Source organism: Mycteria americana, chromosome 3 (genome assembly GCF_035582795.1).
Source record: "Mycteria americana isolate JAX WOST 10 ecotype Jacksonville Zoo and Gardens chromosome 3, USCA_MyAme_1.0, whole genome shotgun sequence".
Classification (NCBI taxonomy): Eukaryota; Metazoa; Chordata; class Aves; order Ciconiiformes; family Ciconiidae; genus Mycteria; species Mycteria americana.
In genome coordinates, this window is record NC_134367.1 from 27,029,175 (window position 1) to 27,047,530 (window position 18,356).

An 18,356-nucleotide genomic window follows, 5' to 3' on the forward strand; every position below is an offset into this window, starting at 1 on the left:
GCTCTGCCCAGGGCCATTGCTGGCTGGGCTGAAGTCCTCCCTGAGATCACAGTTTCATCCTGTCTTTGCTGTGACTCGAGCAGAGGAAATCTGGATGTTTGGCAAACAGCTTTGCACAACACCCAATGTTTACACTCTCCACAGACATCAGTCTGGTCACAGCTGTTCTCGTGGCCGTGAGAACTCATTGCTGTAAGTGTCTGAGCACCGTCCAGTGTAAGGGTGAAATGCCACCAGCTCGCCTTGCCACCCCTGGTCCCGCAAGTGCCAGGGGAGAGGCTGCAGACATGGGGAGAGCAGCACGTTGTTGCCCCTCCACTCCTCACCTGGCGTTTGGGGCAGAAGGCCCCACCAGCCAGTCCCCGCCGTGTCCTGGCGGGGACACTCAGCTGGGGGTAAAGGGGTGCGGGACCTGATCCTGCCACAAGCATTTGCTGTCTCCTCTAGAAGCAAAAAGGAGCTGGATGCCCAGTTGCCCTATGGCTTTGGCCTTTGCGTAACAGTTTCCACCAGGCGCAGAAAGCAACGAGCAGACAGGACACTCTCGTGCTGTGGTTTGTATTATTTATGACTATCTGTCTTTAGAACAGCAAATAGATTGGGCAACCCTTGGTAACAGAAGACTTAAATCACGTCACTGGTGATATGATTGCCAAATGATGTGAAGTTTGAATCTTGACATAACTGGTTTTGAGAAATGAAAAACACCGATCTGAGACAAGCCCGCCAAGGCAGTTTTGCTTCCTCAGTTACTAACTGGAAACAGAAGGAATGAGCTCAGAGCGAAGAGCTGGCCAAAGACCTTCCTGGCTTGCCCTGTCCTCTGAAGAGACTATCTGTGCCTCAGGAGCTACTTGCCATCCAGGAGATCATCTCGTGTTGCTCACAGAAATCAAATAATCCAACAAGGAGAGCAAAGGATGCTTGTGGCATTCAAATTGCTGATGCTGCCGTCTGCAGGGCCACAAAGGCCGTGTCCTGCTGCCCCCGGGTGCTCCTAGTGTGTCAGGCCTTCGGATGACTTTCCGGATGTGCCACACGGTACACAGCTAATTCAAGCAGAAGCATCTGGAGACTGTAACTGTCTGGTATGAGAACAGCTATGGCTGACCCTAAATGTTCCCAGAATCACAGAATAGCTGAGGTTTCAGTCCATCTCACCGTCCACTTAGCAAGCCCATACTTCATCAACTTCTCTGCGAGGATGTTATGGAAGACAGTGCTGAAAGCCTGGCTAAAGTCAAGACAACAAACATCCACTGCTCTCCCCTCATCCACCAAGCCACTCATCTCATTGTAGGAGGCTATCAGGTTGGCTAAGCACAATTTCCCCTTCATAAATCCATGCTGACTGCTCCCAATCACTTTTTAGTCCTTCATGTGTTTGCAAACAGTTACCAGGAGGATTTTCTCCGTCACCTTCGCAGATTTCAAGGTGGAGCTGGCCAGGCTGTAGTTCCCCAGATCTTCCTTCTTGTTCTCCGTGAAGACAGGAGTGACACTGCTTTCTTCCAGTCTTCAGGAAACTCTCCCAATCACCATGACCTTTCAAAGATTATCAAGAGCGGCCTCACAGTGACACCTGCTAGCTCCCTCAGCACTCATGGGTGCACCTATCAGGGCCCATGGACTTATGTATGTCAGGTTTGTTTAAGTGCTCCCTAACCTGGTTCTCCTGCATCAATGGTGAATCCTCCTTGCTCCAGGAGGTGAACAATGTTGGTGAAGTTTACCTTGTGAAAGACAAAAACCCTATAGTGCCTGGGGACTGCAGCAGCTCAGGGAGAAAGGGGCACTGTATTGAATCGGGGCCAGTCTGCATAGCTTGCACAAGAGCCAGGTCCAAACTGCTTAGGGTGTTCAGATGTGCAATGTTAATATCCTGTTCACACTCTGCTTTGATTACTGATTGCATCTATTTTTACTCTGACACCAGCAGACTTCCTTCATTTTTTCTTCTTAAATAAACTGCACCACCTTCCCATCCTCCTCTGCCTCCCCTGGGTCCCCACGCCAGTCGCTACCCTGCCACGTAAAGCCTGTTCCTGGCACGGCCAGGCTGTATCCCTGCTGAGATCCACCACAGGGGACACTTCCACATTTTGCTTGCAATGAAGTAAAACACATTAGATGGTCGCATTCTAACTCCTTGACCATGATTACTTAAAAAGCCCCAAATGACTACATTGAGGGGAAGCGGAGCAAAATTTCCAGGAGTACCAGACACATGGATTAGTTAACCTCCCAAAGGCCATGAGGAAAGAAAAGCTTTATACAATTACTCGGAGCGTATCGCCTAAAGCTTCCTCAGCTGGAGTCCTTTCTACCACCAGCAGTTTGACACACTTGTTTCATTTAAAAATATAGAGAATGCATTTAGGACCATATTTTAGAAAATAGTCCATAACCTTGCAGTTCATCTAAAACAGTTTATAGCCTCAGTCTGCCAAAGGGCAGGGGCTTTGTACAAGGGGTTGAAAATGAAAATATCTGGCTGTGCTCAGTCTGACCTGCAATTCTTTTCACACACAAAGGTAGAAGCCCCAGGGAGAGGAAGGCCAGAAGAAATGCAGGGTATGTTCCCAGGGCTGGAGAGATGTGGGTCAAATCCCCATTCTGCCTTCTCATCTCCCCATTGGTATGACTGATACAGAAGCATTTCCCTTTCTCACAATGATATTCTGAGGATAAATACACTAAAAATGGAGGTGTCCAGCTGCTGCCTTGTATTATTAAGGTAAGTCCTTCTGATTATATGTCTAGATTTCATCTTTAAATGCTGCATGAGTCAAAAAACCCCCAAACAACCAAACGTAAAAGCTGTGTTTCTGTAATACACAGTCTGGCTAATGTATCATTCTGAGCAACGTTGGCTGTGGTTCTCCGATGGCCTCAGAAGAGCCCTTATATATAAAAATACTTGCTTCGGAGCAAGCACAGGGATTACTCCCAAAGAATTACCCCTTAAATATTGAGGCCAGTGCTTTCAGAGCTAAGACCTTGGGAAAGCAGCAAGTGTAGACCATCCGTGCCATGTAGGGATATTTGTGTAAGTTTTGACAGTAGCTACAGCCATCTGAAACACCGATAAGCCTGAACAAAACGTTTTGCTTGTGTAATCATCCACATCCTGACCTCCTTGCATCTCTGCTGCCTTCCTAATATTTTACTGCAGCTGTGCCTTGCAGAAAATCACTGTCTGCAGCAGAGAATAAGGTTACAGAGTTACCTGTGGGCGGATCCTCACATATCAATTGGTGTTTCTTCATGAAGCTACCCTGAATAACCTTGGTGTTCAGTATACTTCCTTAAAATTGCAGAGGATAATGCATCTAGTGCCGTCTTTCACCTCTGATTCTTATCACCACCCAGTTAGGCACAATACCTTAGAGAAGCTTAAAAGAGGCTTAAAGCAGCGACATGCATATGTTTCTTTTCACATATCCCAAATATGTTGCAAAAAGTCATTTTTGTGAAGGTCAAAGCTGGAATCAGTATCTTCATATTTTGAGCCAAACGGATATAAATTTGGCACTATATTGACCCACCGTGCTGATTGTACCAAAAGTGGAGGGAGTTGCTGCCAGCACCGAAGTCACTGCAAGAACATGGAAAGGTCAAACTGACCCTGGCAGCTTGTAAATCTGGAACGCCTTTCTGCGTTTAACCTTAGAGAAATCATGAAGTCTTAGTTTCCTCCTTTTTGAAAAGGAATAACCTGTCCTCCTTGAGCCTGAAATGTGTTCCTCTCGGAAATACTGGGTGTGATGAACGCTGGGGGTCCCCCAAACTGCGGGACAGTCCCAGGTGCACAGGATTACAAGCACGGGAGCCGCAAGAAGGCACAGCCCTGCTATGGCAGGTAGCTGCCGAGTGCAGCTGTGCTCGCAGGAATAGGTTTTGATTTGGAAATCTTTTGGTTCAGACTTAAAGACAAACCAACAAAAAGCTTCCTGCTTCTCAGGCAGGAAGACAGGTTTGGTAGTAAATGTCATTTAGGGAGGTTTGGTAGTAATAGTCCTTTAGGAAGCCTGTGAAACTCAGTAACTGGACGCTACCCATCTTCAAAGACTTGAAGAAATGGTTGATCTGCAGGAAATAAAATCAGACATGAGGGAAAAAATGCTAAGAGTTGGGATTGGGACGGTGAAGCTGTGGAACAGGTTATGGGATTGGTTATCAAATCTGCTTTGCTGGAAGCTTTTAAAAACAGAGGAAGGGGTTGGTGGGTGTAAAGGGAATTGATGGTACTTTGGTGCGGGAACAATGTCTGAGGAGCCTCCCAGCCACGCACCTGTACGGTACCATTGCTGAAAGGCAGTGCTGGCAGCAGTGCAGCAGAGAGGTAAGGAACTCAGAGGAGAGGCGAGCTGGGACAGAGCAGGACAGCAGCAGGCTGGGTCCATGCCCTGCACGGTCCCTCACTGGTGCGACCGGTTTGGCAGTCGCAGAGGAATCCCAGCTATGGGACACGCAGCCCCATGGGACCTGTCTGTCCCTCTCCTGCAGCTCACCTCCCGAAGCACCAGCGCTTATGGCTCCTTCTGATTTCCCTTTTCTCTCTTAGAGGTGGAGGTTGTTATTACCCCGATCGAAGTTTCTTTCTCTGAGTTACGGATCTGAAGAATCATCGTAAAACACCTGAAGTTTGGTATTAGCACGGGAGTAACTCACAGGCTAAATAAAAGTTTGGTGAACTGACCTTCACATACAACAGCGGACTGTCGTTTTGTGATCTACATTTAGATTTTTTCCACATAAAACAAATCACTACACATCCCCTGTTTCGCAAATTGCAATAAACATTTTGAAACGCTCTATAAATATAATATGTTCTTGTCTCGTAAATGTCTCTGAACTCCACCCTTTGCAATGAGAGTGGTTTCCCTAGTAACTAATATATTCCAAAGTCTTTTTAAAAAAGAGGGAATCTATAAAGATGAAAATAAGCAAAAAAAAAAAGACAAATGATAAGACTGAACCTGTTTGATGGACACAAGATACACCACAGTCTGAGGTACTGTGAAGTTTTTATTGCCACTTGTTTCATAATACTGTCCCCCCAGACTCATCCCAATAAAAGGTTTATTTCGCCTCGGACTGCCGGGCACGGCTTGCTCCGCAGGCAGGGCAGGGCATGGTTAGGAGTGCCAGCTGGGCAGCCCGTGGAGCTGAGGCTCTCTGCCTTCATGGTGGTTAAAGGAACCAGCCATGCAACGTGGCTCTGCGACATCCCTCAGCTCATCCTTGCAGAGGTGGCAGCGGGGACATGTGTCAGTGCCTCCCTCTGCAAGGTGAGGGCTGTCAGCCCCTGGAACCCAGTCCAGAGAGCAGCAGAGGCTAGTCATGCAGGAAAGCCATGCAGAAGTGAATTATGGGAAAAGAGAAAGGAATCTTTGCCAAAGGTCTCTGAGCTGGCCACTAAATTCAGGCAAGAAAATTCATATTTGGCACCCTACTTTTTTAAACAAATGTAGGGAACTGATAGCTCCTGCTGAAATATAGCTTACAGTAGTGGTCAGAAAAGGGGGTGATGTATAGAAAGGATGCTGAAGGATTCGTTACAGTCTGCAATGAAAGAAATGAAAAGTGGCTGGAAAAAGCAGCAAGGCACCTTGAATATAAACATGTATGAAAGTGGGTGCAGCTCTGCAGAGAAGGACTTAGGGATACTGGTGGATGAAAAATTGGCAGTGTGCACTTGCAGCCCAGAAAGTCCATTGAATCCTGGGCTGCATCAGAAGCAGCATGGCCAGCAGGTCGAGGGAGGTGATTCTGCCCCTCTACTCTGCTCTGGGGAGACCCCACCTGGAGTCCTGCGTCCAGCTCTGGGGTCCCCAGCACAAGGCAGGCATGGACCCGCTAGAGCAGGTCCAGAGGAGGGCCATGAAGATGATCAGGGGGCTGGAACAGCTCTCCTGTGACAAAAGGCTGAGAGAGTTGGGGTTGTTCAGCCTGGAGAAGAAAAGGTTCCAAGGAGACCTTATAGCAGCCTTTCAATATATGAAGGGGGCTTATAAGAAAAACAGAGAAAGACTTTTTACCAAGGCCTGTAGTGATAGGACAAGGGACAATGGTTTTAAACTGAAAGAAGGTAGGTTTAAATTGGACTTAAGGAAGAAATTTTTTACAGTGAGCATGGTGAGACAGTGGAATATGTTTCCCAGAGAAGCTGTGGGTGCCCCGTCCCTGGAAGTGTTCAAGGTAAGGCTGGATGGGGCTTTGAGCAACCTGATCTAGTGAAGGATGTCCCTGCCCATGGCAGAGGGGTTGGACTAGCTGATTTTTGAGGGTCCCCTCCAACCCAAACCATTCTGTGATGATTCTACACAATATGTTCGCAGGGCTGGTGCAGTGGAGGGACTTAGATCACTGCCCGAAGAAGCTGGCAGAGTGCAGAGGGCTGCATACGACAGTTGTGGTCCTTGAGGTCATCCATCTGTACCTTCCACAGTCCCACAGGCTTGAACAAACTGAGTGTCAAGGGGTGAATTGAAATGCTACCAAACCAGAATGGCAGCAAGGTAGTCTGTAAGAAGAGCTGATACCTTTTATTAGATCAATGAAATAGTAGGGGAAAATATAACAGTTAAAAAAAAAAGGAACAGAAACAAGTCTTCAGGTATGAAAGCCCCTCCTGAGGCCTGCAAGAGGAGCTAAAGAGGGAATTGGCGTGGTAGCACTTTCACATCCGTGTTGCAACAGGGATGGAGAATTAGGCCCATTGCCAGAGGAGGGGGAGAGAGTCCATTTAAACCCGGTCACCGTAACGGGTACAGGTTAAAAAACACGTCGTCGTTGCAGTAGTTGAGACCCATACGGTGCCCTCCCTCACCCCCGTCTCCTTCGCTTCCCCTCAGAGGTGCCGAGAGCTGGCGGTGGTGTCGTGCCCCGCTCGCCGCGGGGCGGGGGCCTCCCTGAGGCGCAGGGTAGTGCGGCGGAGGGAGGCAGCTGCCGCTGTAGGCCAGCGGGGATTCCTCCTCGCAGGATTCATCCCCCAAAGGGCCAGCGTTAGGCCTGAAGGGGTCACGGCCACCCTTTGTCACGGGCAGGACGTGCTGGGTGCCGGGGTGGGCGCAGTGCTGGGGGGACGGGGCTGCGCAGGGCAGGTCGGCCGCGGGGACGGCAGGGCCGCTGCAAGGCCTCCCGGCGCTGGGGGTCCTCCCGAGGGCCGGGCTCCTGCTCCAGGTCGGCGCCTCTCCGGAGCCCCCGTCCTCCCCAGCTGCCCTTGGGTATGGCGGCTGCCCACAACAACTGCCCAGCGTCGGCTCCCGGGAGCTTTTGCTTAAATGTTCCCCGAAATTAGCAGGTAGCATGTAAGTGTCCGGCTTGGAAAGAAGCAAAGGCAAAGCCTCCTGCGTCGGCATTGCACCTGTCAGAGACTTGGAAAGTAAGGTGGGTTTAGTAAAACAAAGTGTAGTCTAGCAGCATGAAATAAAAACTGTCCTGTATGAGACCCTCACGAATGCATTCGATTAATACAAGTAATGAAGCAGACGCCATAGCAGAGCCTCCTTGTAGGGTAGTGCCAGGGGGCTTTAGGGGCAAACAAACAGGGCTTCCAAATCACGGGTCTGGGTTTGTTTCACCAGTTTTTGCCCAAAACCTTTTACACTGAAAGAATTGTTAGACCTCACATTCACAGCCCTTGGGGTCTGCTGCCAGTGTATACTGAAGAAGCACCTGAAAATGAAATTATGCTAATACATTTGACACCATAGAATTTTTTTTTTTAATGGAGTTTAGAAAAGCTAATTATGATTTTTTTAAACTGATTGTTTTGAAGTGATCTTTTCACTACAATAATATTATGCTTCAGCTTTTCAAGACTCTACTTGTATTTCTAACTGATAAATTTTCCTATCTTTACATTTTTTTTACCCCACAAACAGAAATTTCATTCAGGGAGGGAGCAGCACACATGAATTATTCTTCTGGGTCCTTTGTTCTGGATATCTCACAACTTCTTTAATTGCCCTAATTATTGGATTATAATTTTGCAAACTTTATTTCAGAACACTCATTCTGTGCTATCATTTCTGATGAGTACTTACAGGTCTCTCTTCTTTGTAATTCTGCTTTTGCATCCATTTAATTATAGTGATTTTGCTGACTGCCAGAGTAGCAAAGCTCCTTTCAGCTGTTCTCCACTCACCATGAGAAGAAAATCCAACAACCTGATGTAGGACCCAGCCCACCTTCAGCTAAAGACCCACTGACACCATAGAGAAAACATCCTATGTATCACTTGCTCTATTTTGGGCTCATACATTTTTCTAAAGTTCTCCTCCCTCGTCTCTTGTGACCACATTAAAATTGAATTTTTTCAGAAGACTTTTTGCAGATTCAGCGACACAGGTTCTGCATGTCAAATCAGACTCCTGAGTTAAGCCGTATCACAGCCGGTCTTGGCAGAACATGAATATGGTGGGTTATTCCCAAGAAAAACATGCTGGAGAGCCATGAACTGGAAAGCCAGCTGTGGGTAAATGGTATCACTCTGCACAGTCAGACCAGCTGAAGAGCAGGGTCTACAGTTAGATATTTATGACATCTTTGGTCTGTTCCTACTCCCACACAATTCAAAGTGAAGACACCAGGAAGATGTTGTAGGAAGGGAAAGACAAAAACATGTCTAGGGGGAACTTGACCTCAATAAGACCAGTAGGCTCAGGTATAAAAGAAAAAAAGCCATGTGGCTCAGTAACATTTCCTAGGTAAAGACTATTTTAGTCTTCATGGAGACAGAATTAAACCAGTGATATGAAAATCATTGTTTCTGTATTTGTTAGAGATTTACCCAGTGGCTCAGCTGCTTTTTCTTATGCTTGTGTTCCCAGGCACTTGTGTCAAGAGCCACCACCAGCCTGTCCTGTAGTCTCTGACTGTCCCATCCCAAGTCAGTGTGTCTCCATGAGAGTCACTCCTGAGCTCTGTTTTTTAGGGTCCTCCTGAATATTTCCAGTAGAAATAGCTGCAGCTCCTAAATTCATATTCCAGTCAAATGGGTTCAACTTCCTCTGTTCACTCTTTAAATCTACTTCTTGGGCTCCTGGATGCCCCTGCTTCCCCATGTTGTCCATTTAAGAAGTCTGTCCCCACCCAGCCCAATTATCCCTTTTGTCTGTAGCTGAAGCGGCACTGATTACTGTCCTGAACACCAGGCTGGGGAGGATGCACCACCTCTAGCACATCAAAAGACAAACTGCATGTGAACACTGGTGGTGTACAGTTGCATGTAACACAGCCTTTGCAAGGAAGGTCACTGGAGACAGCCTCACTACTCTACCCGGTTCCCTCCATCAGGCACGTGGCAGTCCATGGGATCTCTGTAGGTGCTTTCACAAATGTTTCCACACCCAGCAGAGCTGATGTTTTAACGTCAGTGCTTCTGTAAGTCCTTCAAAGCACTCTTCTGCCTTCAAAGCCCTTCTGGAGGCCAGAGGAGCAAGCAGGGCACACCAAGCAGAGGTGATGCACCTTCCCCTTTTACCAATCCTGGCAAAACCCAGGGGGGACGAGCAGGGGTGGAAGGTGCCTTCGCTTTTCTGTGGCACCTCCTCCATGTCAGTGGAGGACGTCAGGACACACGTCAATGTGGAGAAAACATGACCTCCCACTGTCTCTCCAAGGGTGGGGCAGTGCCTCCTGCACCTGAGGGTGCCCTCACAGCCCTTGAGAGTCTGCAGGTGGCCCAATTCTGCTCAGGGGCAGCCGCCCTGCAGGAGAGCATCTCTCTCCCTGATGGGGAGTCTGTGAATAAAACGATCCGGGCCTGCTACTGAAGTAACTGGGTTTTCTTAAGTAAAGGTTGGGAGACTGGAGGAAGAAGGAGTAAGGATTTCTGGAGTTGCCTTGTTAATGACAAGTTTGTTTTGTCAAGATACCATGCACAGCATATAATAGGCATATCATATAGGTAATGTTATATATTGTATGCCAGATTAAAATAGTATAGTGTGTGTGTGTGTATGTGTACAGACATACATGCCTCTTCCTCCTGAGCTCAGTTATTGCCACAAGTACTTCCCAGTTTTCAAGTGTTCATTTGTTACAATTTTCTCATGGGGTGGTGCAATCAATACTTGAAGTTAAATCCAATTAAAACCTTCTAATATTGTCCTTCAATGTCAATAGTGATTAGACTAAATATCTAATTACTTTATTCCCAGATTTCTTTGTAAATAATTTAATTTCTGGAGCAGCACTAACAAAGAACTTGTAGGAATTTTTTCTAAAGGCAACTCTTGCATTTAAAAAAGGAACGAGGTGGGGCTCTAAAGCTATGTCCATGCTGCTAAATAAAATGAGGCCAAGGACCGTCGTTGGTAACAGGGACCAAAAGGCATGGCCTGGCAGTGTCCACACTACATCCTGGCCTTGGGCGACCTCTGGACCTGACGTGAAATGATGCAAGGGCTGTGTTGCAGCCCATCAAGGGCTATTTATCACAGCATGAGCTTAAGATTCTTATTGCCTGTGGCTTGTAGCATGACGGCACGTAGGGGCACAGGTAGGTTCAAAGCCAGGTGTGCACAGTGAAGGGACCCAAACCTGATGCAACCTTGTCCAAAATCCTGCCAGGGAATGGTCCTTGGCACATGCTGTCCTCCCGACCCTTGCCAGGGCATTTTGTCTATGAGCACGAGTTAGCACTGGCCAAATCCATTCACCACGTGAATGAATAGTGATGCAGCTGAGCCTGCCCTCCAGCCTTTCTTTGTTCACCAGTACAGATGTAATCCCCTGCTGCCAGCAGGCCCAAAGAGGGTCCAGGTGGAGGGTGCTGGCAGTGGATGACAGTGCTGAGCAGAGCAGGGTGCTCAGGACAGCCCTGCTCCCTCTTGGACTGATCACGGGGAGGCAGAACGCAGAGATGTAAAGCCTGCTCCCACGCAGACCCAAAGCCCAGATAGCCTCCACCATGCCTTGAACCATGGATCACTGACCCCACAATTTCACTGGTCGATAATAAGAGTTACCTCAGTCTCCCGGGTTCTTTTTAATCTTGGAGAAGACGGAGAAAAAGCTGTCTGTGCTTTCTGGATTGATCTTCTTGCTTCTGCTTCTAGTTTTGTTTCTGGACGTGGATGGTCATGAGCTCCTTTGGACTTTAGAAAGGCATTATGATATGTTAAATTTAGAAACAACCTTGTTATTAATCTTAAGGGAGCAGAATTTGTAGCACAGGCCAAAACCACACATATGGCCTGGTTTAATGCTTTGTATTTAATAAGACTTACTTAATGTGAGCTCAAGTAACAAACATATCTCAGATGAAATGTGATGGGGTAGAAATTCTCTGAAATCATAAAACCAGTACACCACATGTATGTGCAGAAGAGACTCCCCACACTAGAGCCCCAGTTGAAGCCACAAGGTCTTCTGCAGCCTGGCTTAAGTGTCCCTGCAGTCATTTCCATTCTTCTCACACTTTAGACATGTTTATCAGAACATTAATTTCCATTAGCTTCCACAGAGAATTAATTTTATTTAACCTGCACATTAATTTTATTTAACCTGCAAGTGAAAAACTGGACAACAGGAAACAGTTCAGTGGTTATGGTACTAAACTAGGACTACAGCTTCCAGAAACAGTGCCCATTATTTACACACTTGCATACACTGTTTTCCAGATATAAGTTACATGTAATGCACAGATGGCATTTTCCATAGACAGTCCCTTAGGTACAACCATTTCCTGCTCTAAGATAGCCTCATGCTTACGCGTGGTGCCTTGGAGAAGAGGTTGAGATAACACAGCATTTCTGACTTTTTGAGGATTCATTGGTTCCTAGGTACCTGAGGCAAAGTGCTTCAAAATCAACAGGTTTTCATGGGAGCCTAAATGAAAAATATAATATGCTGTAAAATCATAGTAGCATAGGCTAATTTAGGTTGGAAGGAACCTCTGGAGATCTAGCTCAACCTCCTGCTCAGGCAGGACTAACTTCAAAGTTAGATCAGGCTGACTGGGACCTTGCCCACTCATTGTGAAAATTTTTCTCCTTACAGTCATTTGACCTTGCCATATTCAATGACCCTTATTTGTTGGAAAAAAAATCTCCTTAATCAATCTTAAAAAACAGTCTTTAAAATTAACTTGCATAATGTAAGGTAATTTTATACCAACCTGAAAAAATATGAATTGGCCTTCATGCCTCCAGAAGTTGGTAACTGGGTAACCACCGTGGCCTCGGCAGGAAAGGAGCCGCAGGGGTCCATTGCAGTTTGGACAGCATTTCCCTGGAACAAAGGTGGAGGGAAATATTTTCTATACACCAATCAGATGAATCCCATGTGATACAATGGTTCATTCGTGGTGGATTGCCACTTCTGGTTTGGGGCTCAGAAACTACACTGAGTAAAACTATGCAAAAAACTTTCACATGTAAGCAAAAATCAATATAAGCAAAGTAATAATTGCCTTTATTCTGTTCCGTTATTAAATATAACTGGCAAAAATGATTTCTATTATAGCTTTATTATAATTTTATAATTTATTATCATGGTCAGTTTTAGTTTTTAACTTGGCAGTGTCTGGAATGTCATATGTGTTCTCGTCTGATCTTTCTAGAGGACACCATTCTGCCCTCAGTGAGTGCCTGAGTAATACCTTTCTTCAGCCAAAATGTTCATCAGATCTAGAAATCAGTATGTGCTAGCTCTACTGAGCAATCAACAATTGTTTGGAATGGTCTCGTTAAAAATGTGCGTGCAGCTCATGTTCTCTATTTGCATTGTCTTGCTCCGGTGACATGACTATGAGGCTGATTTTCCAGCCATCATAGTTTATGAGCAACTTCTTCACTGCAAGACTTGCCTCCTGAATTACTCTTGGACCCATGCAATAATGAAGCCAACACTCAGGTCCGCAGAACAGCACAGCAGGAAGCTGCCTGCACTGCACAGCTTTCTCAGTAGCCTCATGCATGGGCCTGAGAAGGCTGGGAATCAATCTCTAACCATCAGAAACAGAGATTAAAAAAGGGAAAAAAAAAAAAGGAAAACAAACAAGTGAACAACTCCTCCCCCAACAGTAAGAAATGTAAAATGCATTGTTCCAAAATCAACAATTGCATTTGAATATAAGGAATGGCAGTGGGAAGGTTGGATAATCCAAACGGTATCCTGTACTTTGATTTCTTTTATGTTGTGCTCACTTATGAACTGCCATATAATGCACAGCCATGCTCATACTCACGCTGTTGTTTTTGCCTAGCTTTATCACATATGGCTGGTCTTAGGTAGATCTTCCTCCCATCCAAGGTCGAGCAGTCATTGCCGCAGACCACCACCCCAAGGCAGGACTTTTTTAAGATGCGAGAGTTGTGGTTGTTGGTGTTTCTCATTGCCCAGCTGCTGTGGTGCCTCTGAGCATTTTTATCCTCTGAGCTATAGATATGTTTTACGTAGGAATCTGGCCATTCTTGAAACCAGTCTATCTGTCTTACGTCCTGTGGAGAGACCAAAGCAAGCCACATTTCAGGCTGGGGAAGAGAAGAGCTTGTGCAAGAGCCCAACAGACCTGGTCCTCTGCTGGGTGACCTCTAGCCTGGGTGACTCCAGCACCCCAGCAGGTGATGCTGGTTGGCAGGAGGGAGCAGTGGAGAGAAGGCAGAAAAACCACAGCTCCTTGTGGCTCCCCACAAGCTCCAAAGCATCAGGAAAGCCTGGCCAGGAGGTTGTTCTCACTCACCCATGGGTCCAACTGCATGCAGGACCTCCCTGGGAGAGGAAGGTGGGTGCCTGATGTAAAATAGCAGATACTTTCCTTGCAGGCAGCAGTCACCGCCTGACTAACTCTGTTAGCTTTCACGGCAGAGATCCTGCTTTGCCTTTCAGGCTATTCACAGAAGCGTTACGCTGAATCATTTGGCTTGATTTGGCTCAACTTGCTGGAAAAAGGGCAAATACTGAATCAGACTGAGACTATGCCCACATTTGTAGGTCTTTAGTTCTGGACTTTGGTTTGGTTTGGCCTAAGTACCATGAGAGACTTCCACGGTGAGTTTTCTGAAGTCCAAAACAAATAACATCTTGGTCAGGTTTTTTTTTCTTTCGCTGCTATGGACTAAGCAAAAAAAGCCCCAAAGACAACACTGTAAGGAACAATAAAAATAAAACTAAATGAAAGAAAAGATGAAGGACCAACCACACATCACATCGGTGGGTACAGTTAACACAGTAAAATGCAGTAAGCTGTAAAGCACCTAACATACTTGCTGATGGTTTTGAGGGAAAAGGGGTATATTGTAGGGGTACAAAAACTGCGTAGAAATTTCCTTGAAATTGCTGATCCCAACCACCGAGAGCCATTACAGCAGCAAGAACATCAACTGAGAAGAGAAAAACTCCTGTGCTCCCCCAGGAGCCATCAGATAGGATAGGGAAGGGTGTGGAGGAAGCCTGCAGGCTGAAATGCAGGTGAAGGTGACCTTGGGGTGGAGGGCAGGGAAGGAGGCGGCCTGGGACATGGAGGCTTTGGGCAAACAGCAGTGACATAGTAGGGAAGAGACGGATCAGGTAAGAAGACAGGGCTGGAAGGTGAAAGAGCTGGACAGTGAAGGACCCCAGCAGGAGGAATCTGGCACAAATATGCTGAGGTGAGGGACAGGGAGATGAGATTGGGGTGGGGGGTGCTGTGGGCTTTCAGTGGAGAGCATGGATGAGATTTTTAGATAAAAGGACTGAAGGAGGGAAAGATCACTATTCTGCCTCTCAGCAAATCTCTGCCCACATGAAGCAAGCTTTTCCTAGGTGCTCGCGAAAGGAATGTTGCCTCCGTGCGGAAAGCCAGCCCACTTGCCTGGAGCCCGATCTGCAGAGAGGCTGAGCACCCAGAGTTGCAAGGCAGTCGTGGGTGCTGTGCTCACTTCTCATAAAGCACTACCCAGGGCAAAAAGCAAGTCCTGGACATGTCTAATTGAGCAGCCACAGCAGGAGATAATTTTTTCCCCTGCTTTCTCTGCACCTTATCCACCAGTGGACTAGAAAGGCAATGCATCTGCAGTATCACTATCTTTTGTGTATCAATCAGCAGCTCTTTCAATAATACGTTTAAGGAAAAATGCATGGAAACTTGAATATTTTGCTCTATATTTTCTAGCTTTTCAGCAAAACACTGTCCCATACCTCAAGGTGGCAAAGAGAATAAAGGCAATGAGGCACAGATGACTGGGAGAGCATTTAAGATCAGCGCTGAAGTGGAGAAGACTGGTCAGAACTGGATAAATTTCTAAGACACAGACACGTACCTGGGGAAGTTTGATGTCATTGATATCCCAACTTGTCGTTTCTCCATGTTGGGCAGCAGAGTCCTCCTGCTCCATAACAACATCATCTGCACCTTTCAGCATTTTTGAATTCCTTCCCAAAGTTACCAAGAAAGTAAGTTTCTCCTGGCTGCTTTTGAAGTTGACTGGCTGTCAGCACTCTCAAGCAGTTTACAACCAGGAAGCTGTTTCCTGAAGCTAAATGATAGAGAGGCTGCTCATTAAAGATAAAAATCAGTGCTCTTCTGCCAGAAAAACTTGTTCCATTAAAAGTTTTGCAAGACGGCAAGGCAGTGGAAAATATAGCTTAGAGATAGCCTGTGATGCTACAGAGGCATTGCTAACAGCAAGCAAATCATGCCTTTATCATCTGTTTTGTTTTGCTTGGTCTCCTCTCATACCAAGTTTATTGTCACGTAACTCTGCTCACAGGCTTTTCGTACATCTGATGTGACTCGGGCTCAATATTTCCAGAGCCAAACTGATTGAAGAGCTCAGTGGCTGCTAAGGGCTCTTTGAGTCGCTGCTTACCCATTAGTTGCTGCTTACCCATGCAATTACCCATTGCTCACACGCTGCACATGACAAAGGTGAGCAGCAAGAGGGGACGGCTACATCATTTCAGATTAAATGGTGCTCAGCTATTTCATATATTTTTGGCATCTCTAAGACCTTACTAATGGCATGAGGGAAGTGTAGAAAGGGAGGCTGGGCTACTTGCATTTTCCTATCTCAACAGCAGACTGAAGTAAAAAAACCCACCAAGGTATGTTTGTTAAAACCAAGAGTTTTTGTCTGAAATCTTGTAAAGCAGGCGGTTGTCCTACTTCAAATTTCAGTACCAGCCAAGCTTAATACCATATCCTCAGGGATCCCATGCATGAAAAAGTTTTGGGGTTTGTTTCCTTTGGAAAGGAGAGAAAAGGCAAATCAGAAAATGAACAGGCCAGTTTTCTCTTCCTGGAAACTGGGAAAGCTTCAATGGTTTCAGGAAGGTGCCTGTAATTTGTGCCAATTAAGGATTTGTTGAAGACTACTGAGTAGTGGGAGAAGTAAAATCTACTTGATGGGATTCTATTTCATAGACTTTATTAAGCGTAATTTATTTTATTGTTATTTCTGGCTCTGCATATGCATGACCCTTGGAAAGTGACTTAGCCTTCATGTCCTTAGTTTACCTATTTATAAAATACCCACGATCTTAATTTCTCGTGTGATATTATCACCTCTAAAGCAAGAGTTTGCAGATATTTGCAGAGCACCTGAGACATTTGGCTGTACGGTGCTCTGGCAGCATAGTCAGAGCCCCACTGCCCCACTTCGTGACTCAGGCTGTGGCGGTGGGGGAGAAAAAAGGCTGTGGCAGAGCATCCCCATGGAAAAAGACCCCACAGAGGGGTGCCTGGTAGTCAGCCTGGTAGTCAGGAATTCGAACTGAGGCTGGTTGTTGGAGGGCAACTAACCCATCACAGGTTCAAATGAGGTGTTAGACCAGAGGAGAAGGGAACATCACTGCTCAGAAACACAAACTGCTGTAGGAAACATCAGGTCTTCATATATTTTCATATTGCACTACAATGAAGATGGAGATAGTAAAGTCAGGACAAACAAAATACGAGCTGCATTGGAAAACTGAGTTTAATTTACTAAACAAATGACCCTTGACTATTGTGTGCTCTAAAACATGAAATGATTTGTTATATAATTCAAAACGATAGTCTCATTGCTTTTAAAATTACTTTTCAAAATGAGATGGCTTAGAAATTGATTTTTAATTTCGTTCTTATTAGAGAAAATGGAATATTTCTTCTTTTCTGTTATATTGATAGAGATAAAACAATAACTAAATATTACCTTAAAGATTAATGAAAGACACAGATAATTTCATAATAATATGCACAAAAAATGAAGTTACAGAGAATCATACATATTTAACTACTTGCAGGCAAAGGCTGAAATAGTAGCAAAAACTTTGAGCGATAATTACAGGATGATGTGGCCATATTAAATGTCTGATTGTTATTTGTGTAGCTTTAATTATTACTAAAGTGTAGCAGCTTTATAAATTCTAAGGTCTGAAATATTTTTTTCTTTCTTTTTCCTCCCTTCCCTCCCCTTCCCTTCTTTCTGCAGAAAAAACTGTTCTGTTCTGCTCCTTTTAGATAAAAAGTGAAAATTTAGACGTCAACACTGAATTATTTTGATTTGGAAAAATACATGTAAGAAAAATGGGAATTATTATATTAAGAAGGAAGGATGTAAGTAGCACCTTTGTTTGGCACTGGAATGTGGTGCAATCCATTGTGCTTGAAAAACAGTGGAAGTAATCTAGTTCTTCTCCTGGCCTTTATTTTGTTTTTGTTTTCTTATTCCTTGTAAGTGTTCATTGATACAGAAGGTAAACAGCAGGGTGTAGCAAGGGTCTGGTTTTGGTCCAGTGTTTAATGTATCTGTTGATAATCTGGAAGTGAAGAAAACAGAAAGGGAGGAAAAAATGCACAGATTACAACAATGTATCTGAATTAATCCTTTAGAAGAGCTTACTTATATTTCACCCTGACAAAATAGTTCATGTTTAGAAGGGTAATATTTAAAGTATTTATTTCTCTTACAGAACTGCTCTCAATTAACTCATGGAAGTGACCGAGGGATCCATAGGGGCAGCTCAACAAACACAAGGTGTCAGACAAAAAGTGGCCAGGCTGTTGGAATACAGAAAGACTGCAGTGAAGAGCCATACAATAAACTATGGTATTACCAATTCACAGACCATCACTGATTTTTCACTTAGGATCCTGTGCAAAAAGACCCGTCCTTCCCAGAAAGAGAAAGGGCTCAGGGCATAGGAAAGCCATAAAAACTGGGATTGTTCACTCTAGAAAAGAGACATATAAGCAAGGGCACTATAAAGATGACCTAAAATACAGAAGGGTGTAGAGGAAGCAGGGGGTGCTTCTCGTTATTTAACCGCCCAAGAGCCCAGGGGCACAGAGTGAAAACAACTGGCAAATTCAAAAGTGAGGCAAAGAAATGCGTTTTTCATTCACTATGTAATTAGCATCAGTTGGTCTAATGAAAGCT

The 18,356-nt window shown here is 45.4% G+C and overlaps 1 protein-coding gene across 1 annotated transcript; it reads right to left on the reverse strand.

Annotated features, from left to right (window-relative positions):
- Positions 1 to 6,856: 6,856 nt before the first annotated feature.
- On the reverse strand, positions 6,857 to 15,461 carry GCM1 (glial cells missing transcription factor 1). Its single transcript, XM_075497276.1, has 6 exons — positions 15,258 to 15,461; positions 13,205 to 13,457; positions 12,134 to 12,246; positions 10,983 to 11,111; positions 7,052 to 7,382; positions 6,857 to 6,879 (listed from the first exon to the last, which is right to left on the reverse strand). The coding sequence occupies exons 1-6, from the start codon at positions 15,357 to 15,359 to the stop codon at positions 6,857 to 6,859; spliced, it is 951 nt and encodes a 316-aa protein (XP_075353391.1). The 5' UTR covers positions 15,360 to 15,461.
- Between the last annotated feature and the right edge of the window lie 2,895 nt (positions 15,462 to 18,356).

What these genes read in the sequence shown, in the direction of transcription:
- GCM1 (XM_075497276.1), bottom strand. Translation starts at nt 15,359, where the DNA reads ATGCTGAAAGGTGCAGATGATGTTGTTATGGAGCAGGAGGACTCTGCT. An exon ending in GCCAATTCATATTTTTTCAG is followed by an intron (nt 11,112 to 12,133) that starts GTTGGTATAAAA and finishes GCCTTTCTAAAG; the next exon opens with TCCAAAGGAGCTCATGACCA. An exon ending in CCCCGGCACCCAGCACGTCC is followed by an intron (nt 6,880 to 7,051) that starts TGCCCGTGACAA and finishes GGCACGACACCA; the next exon opens with CCGCCAGCTCTCGGCACCTC.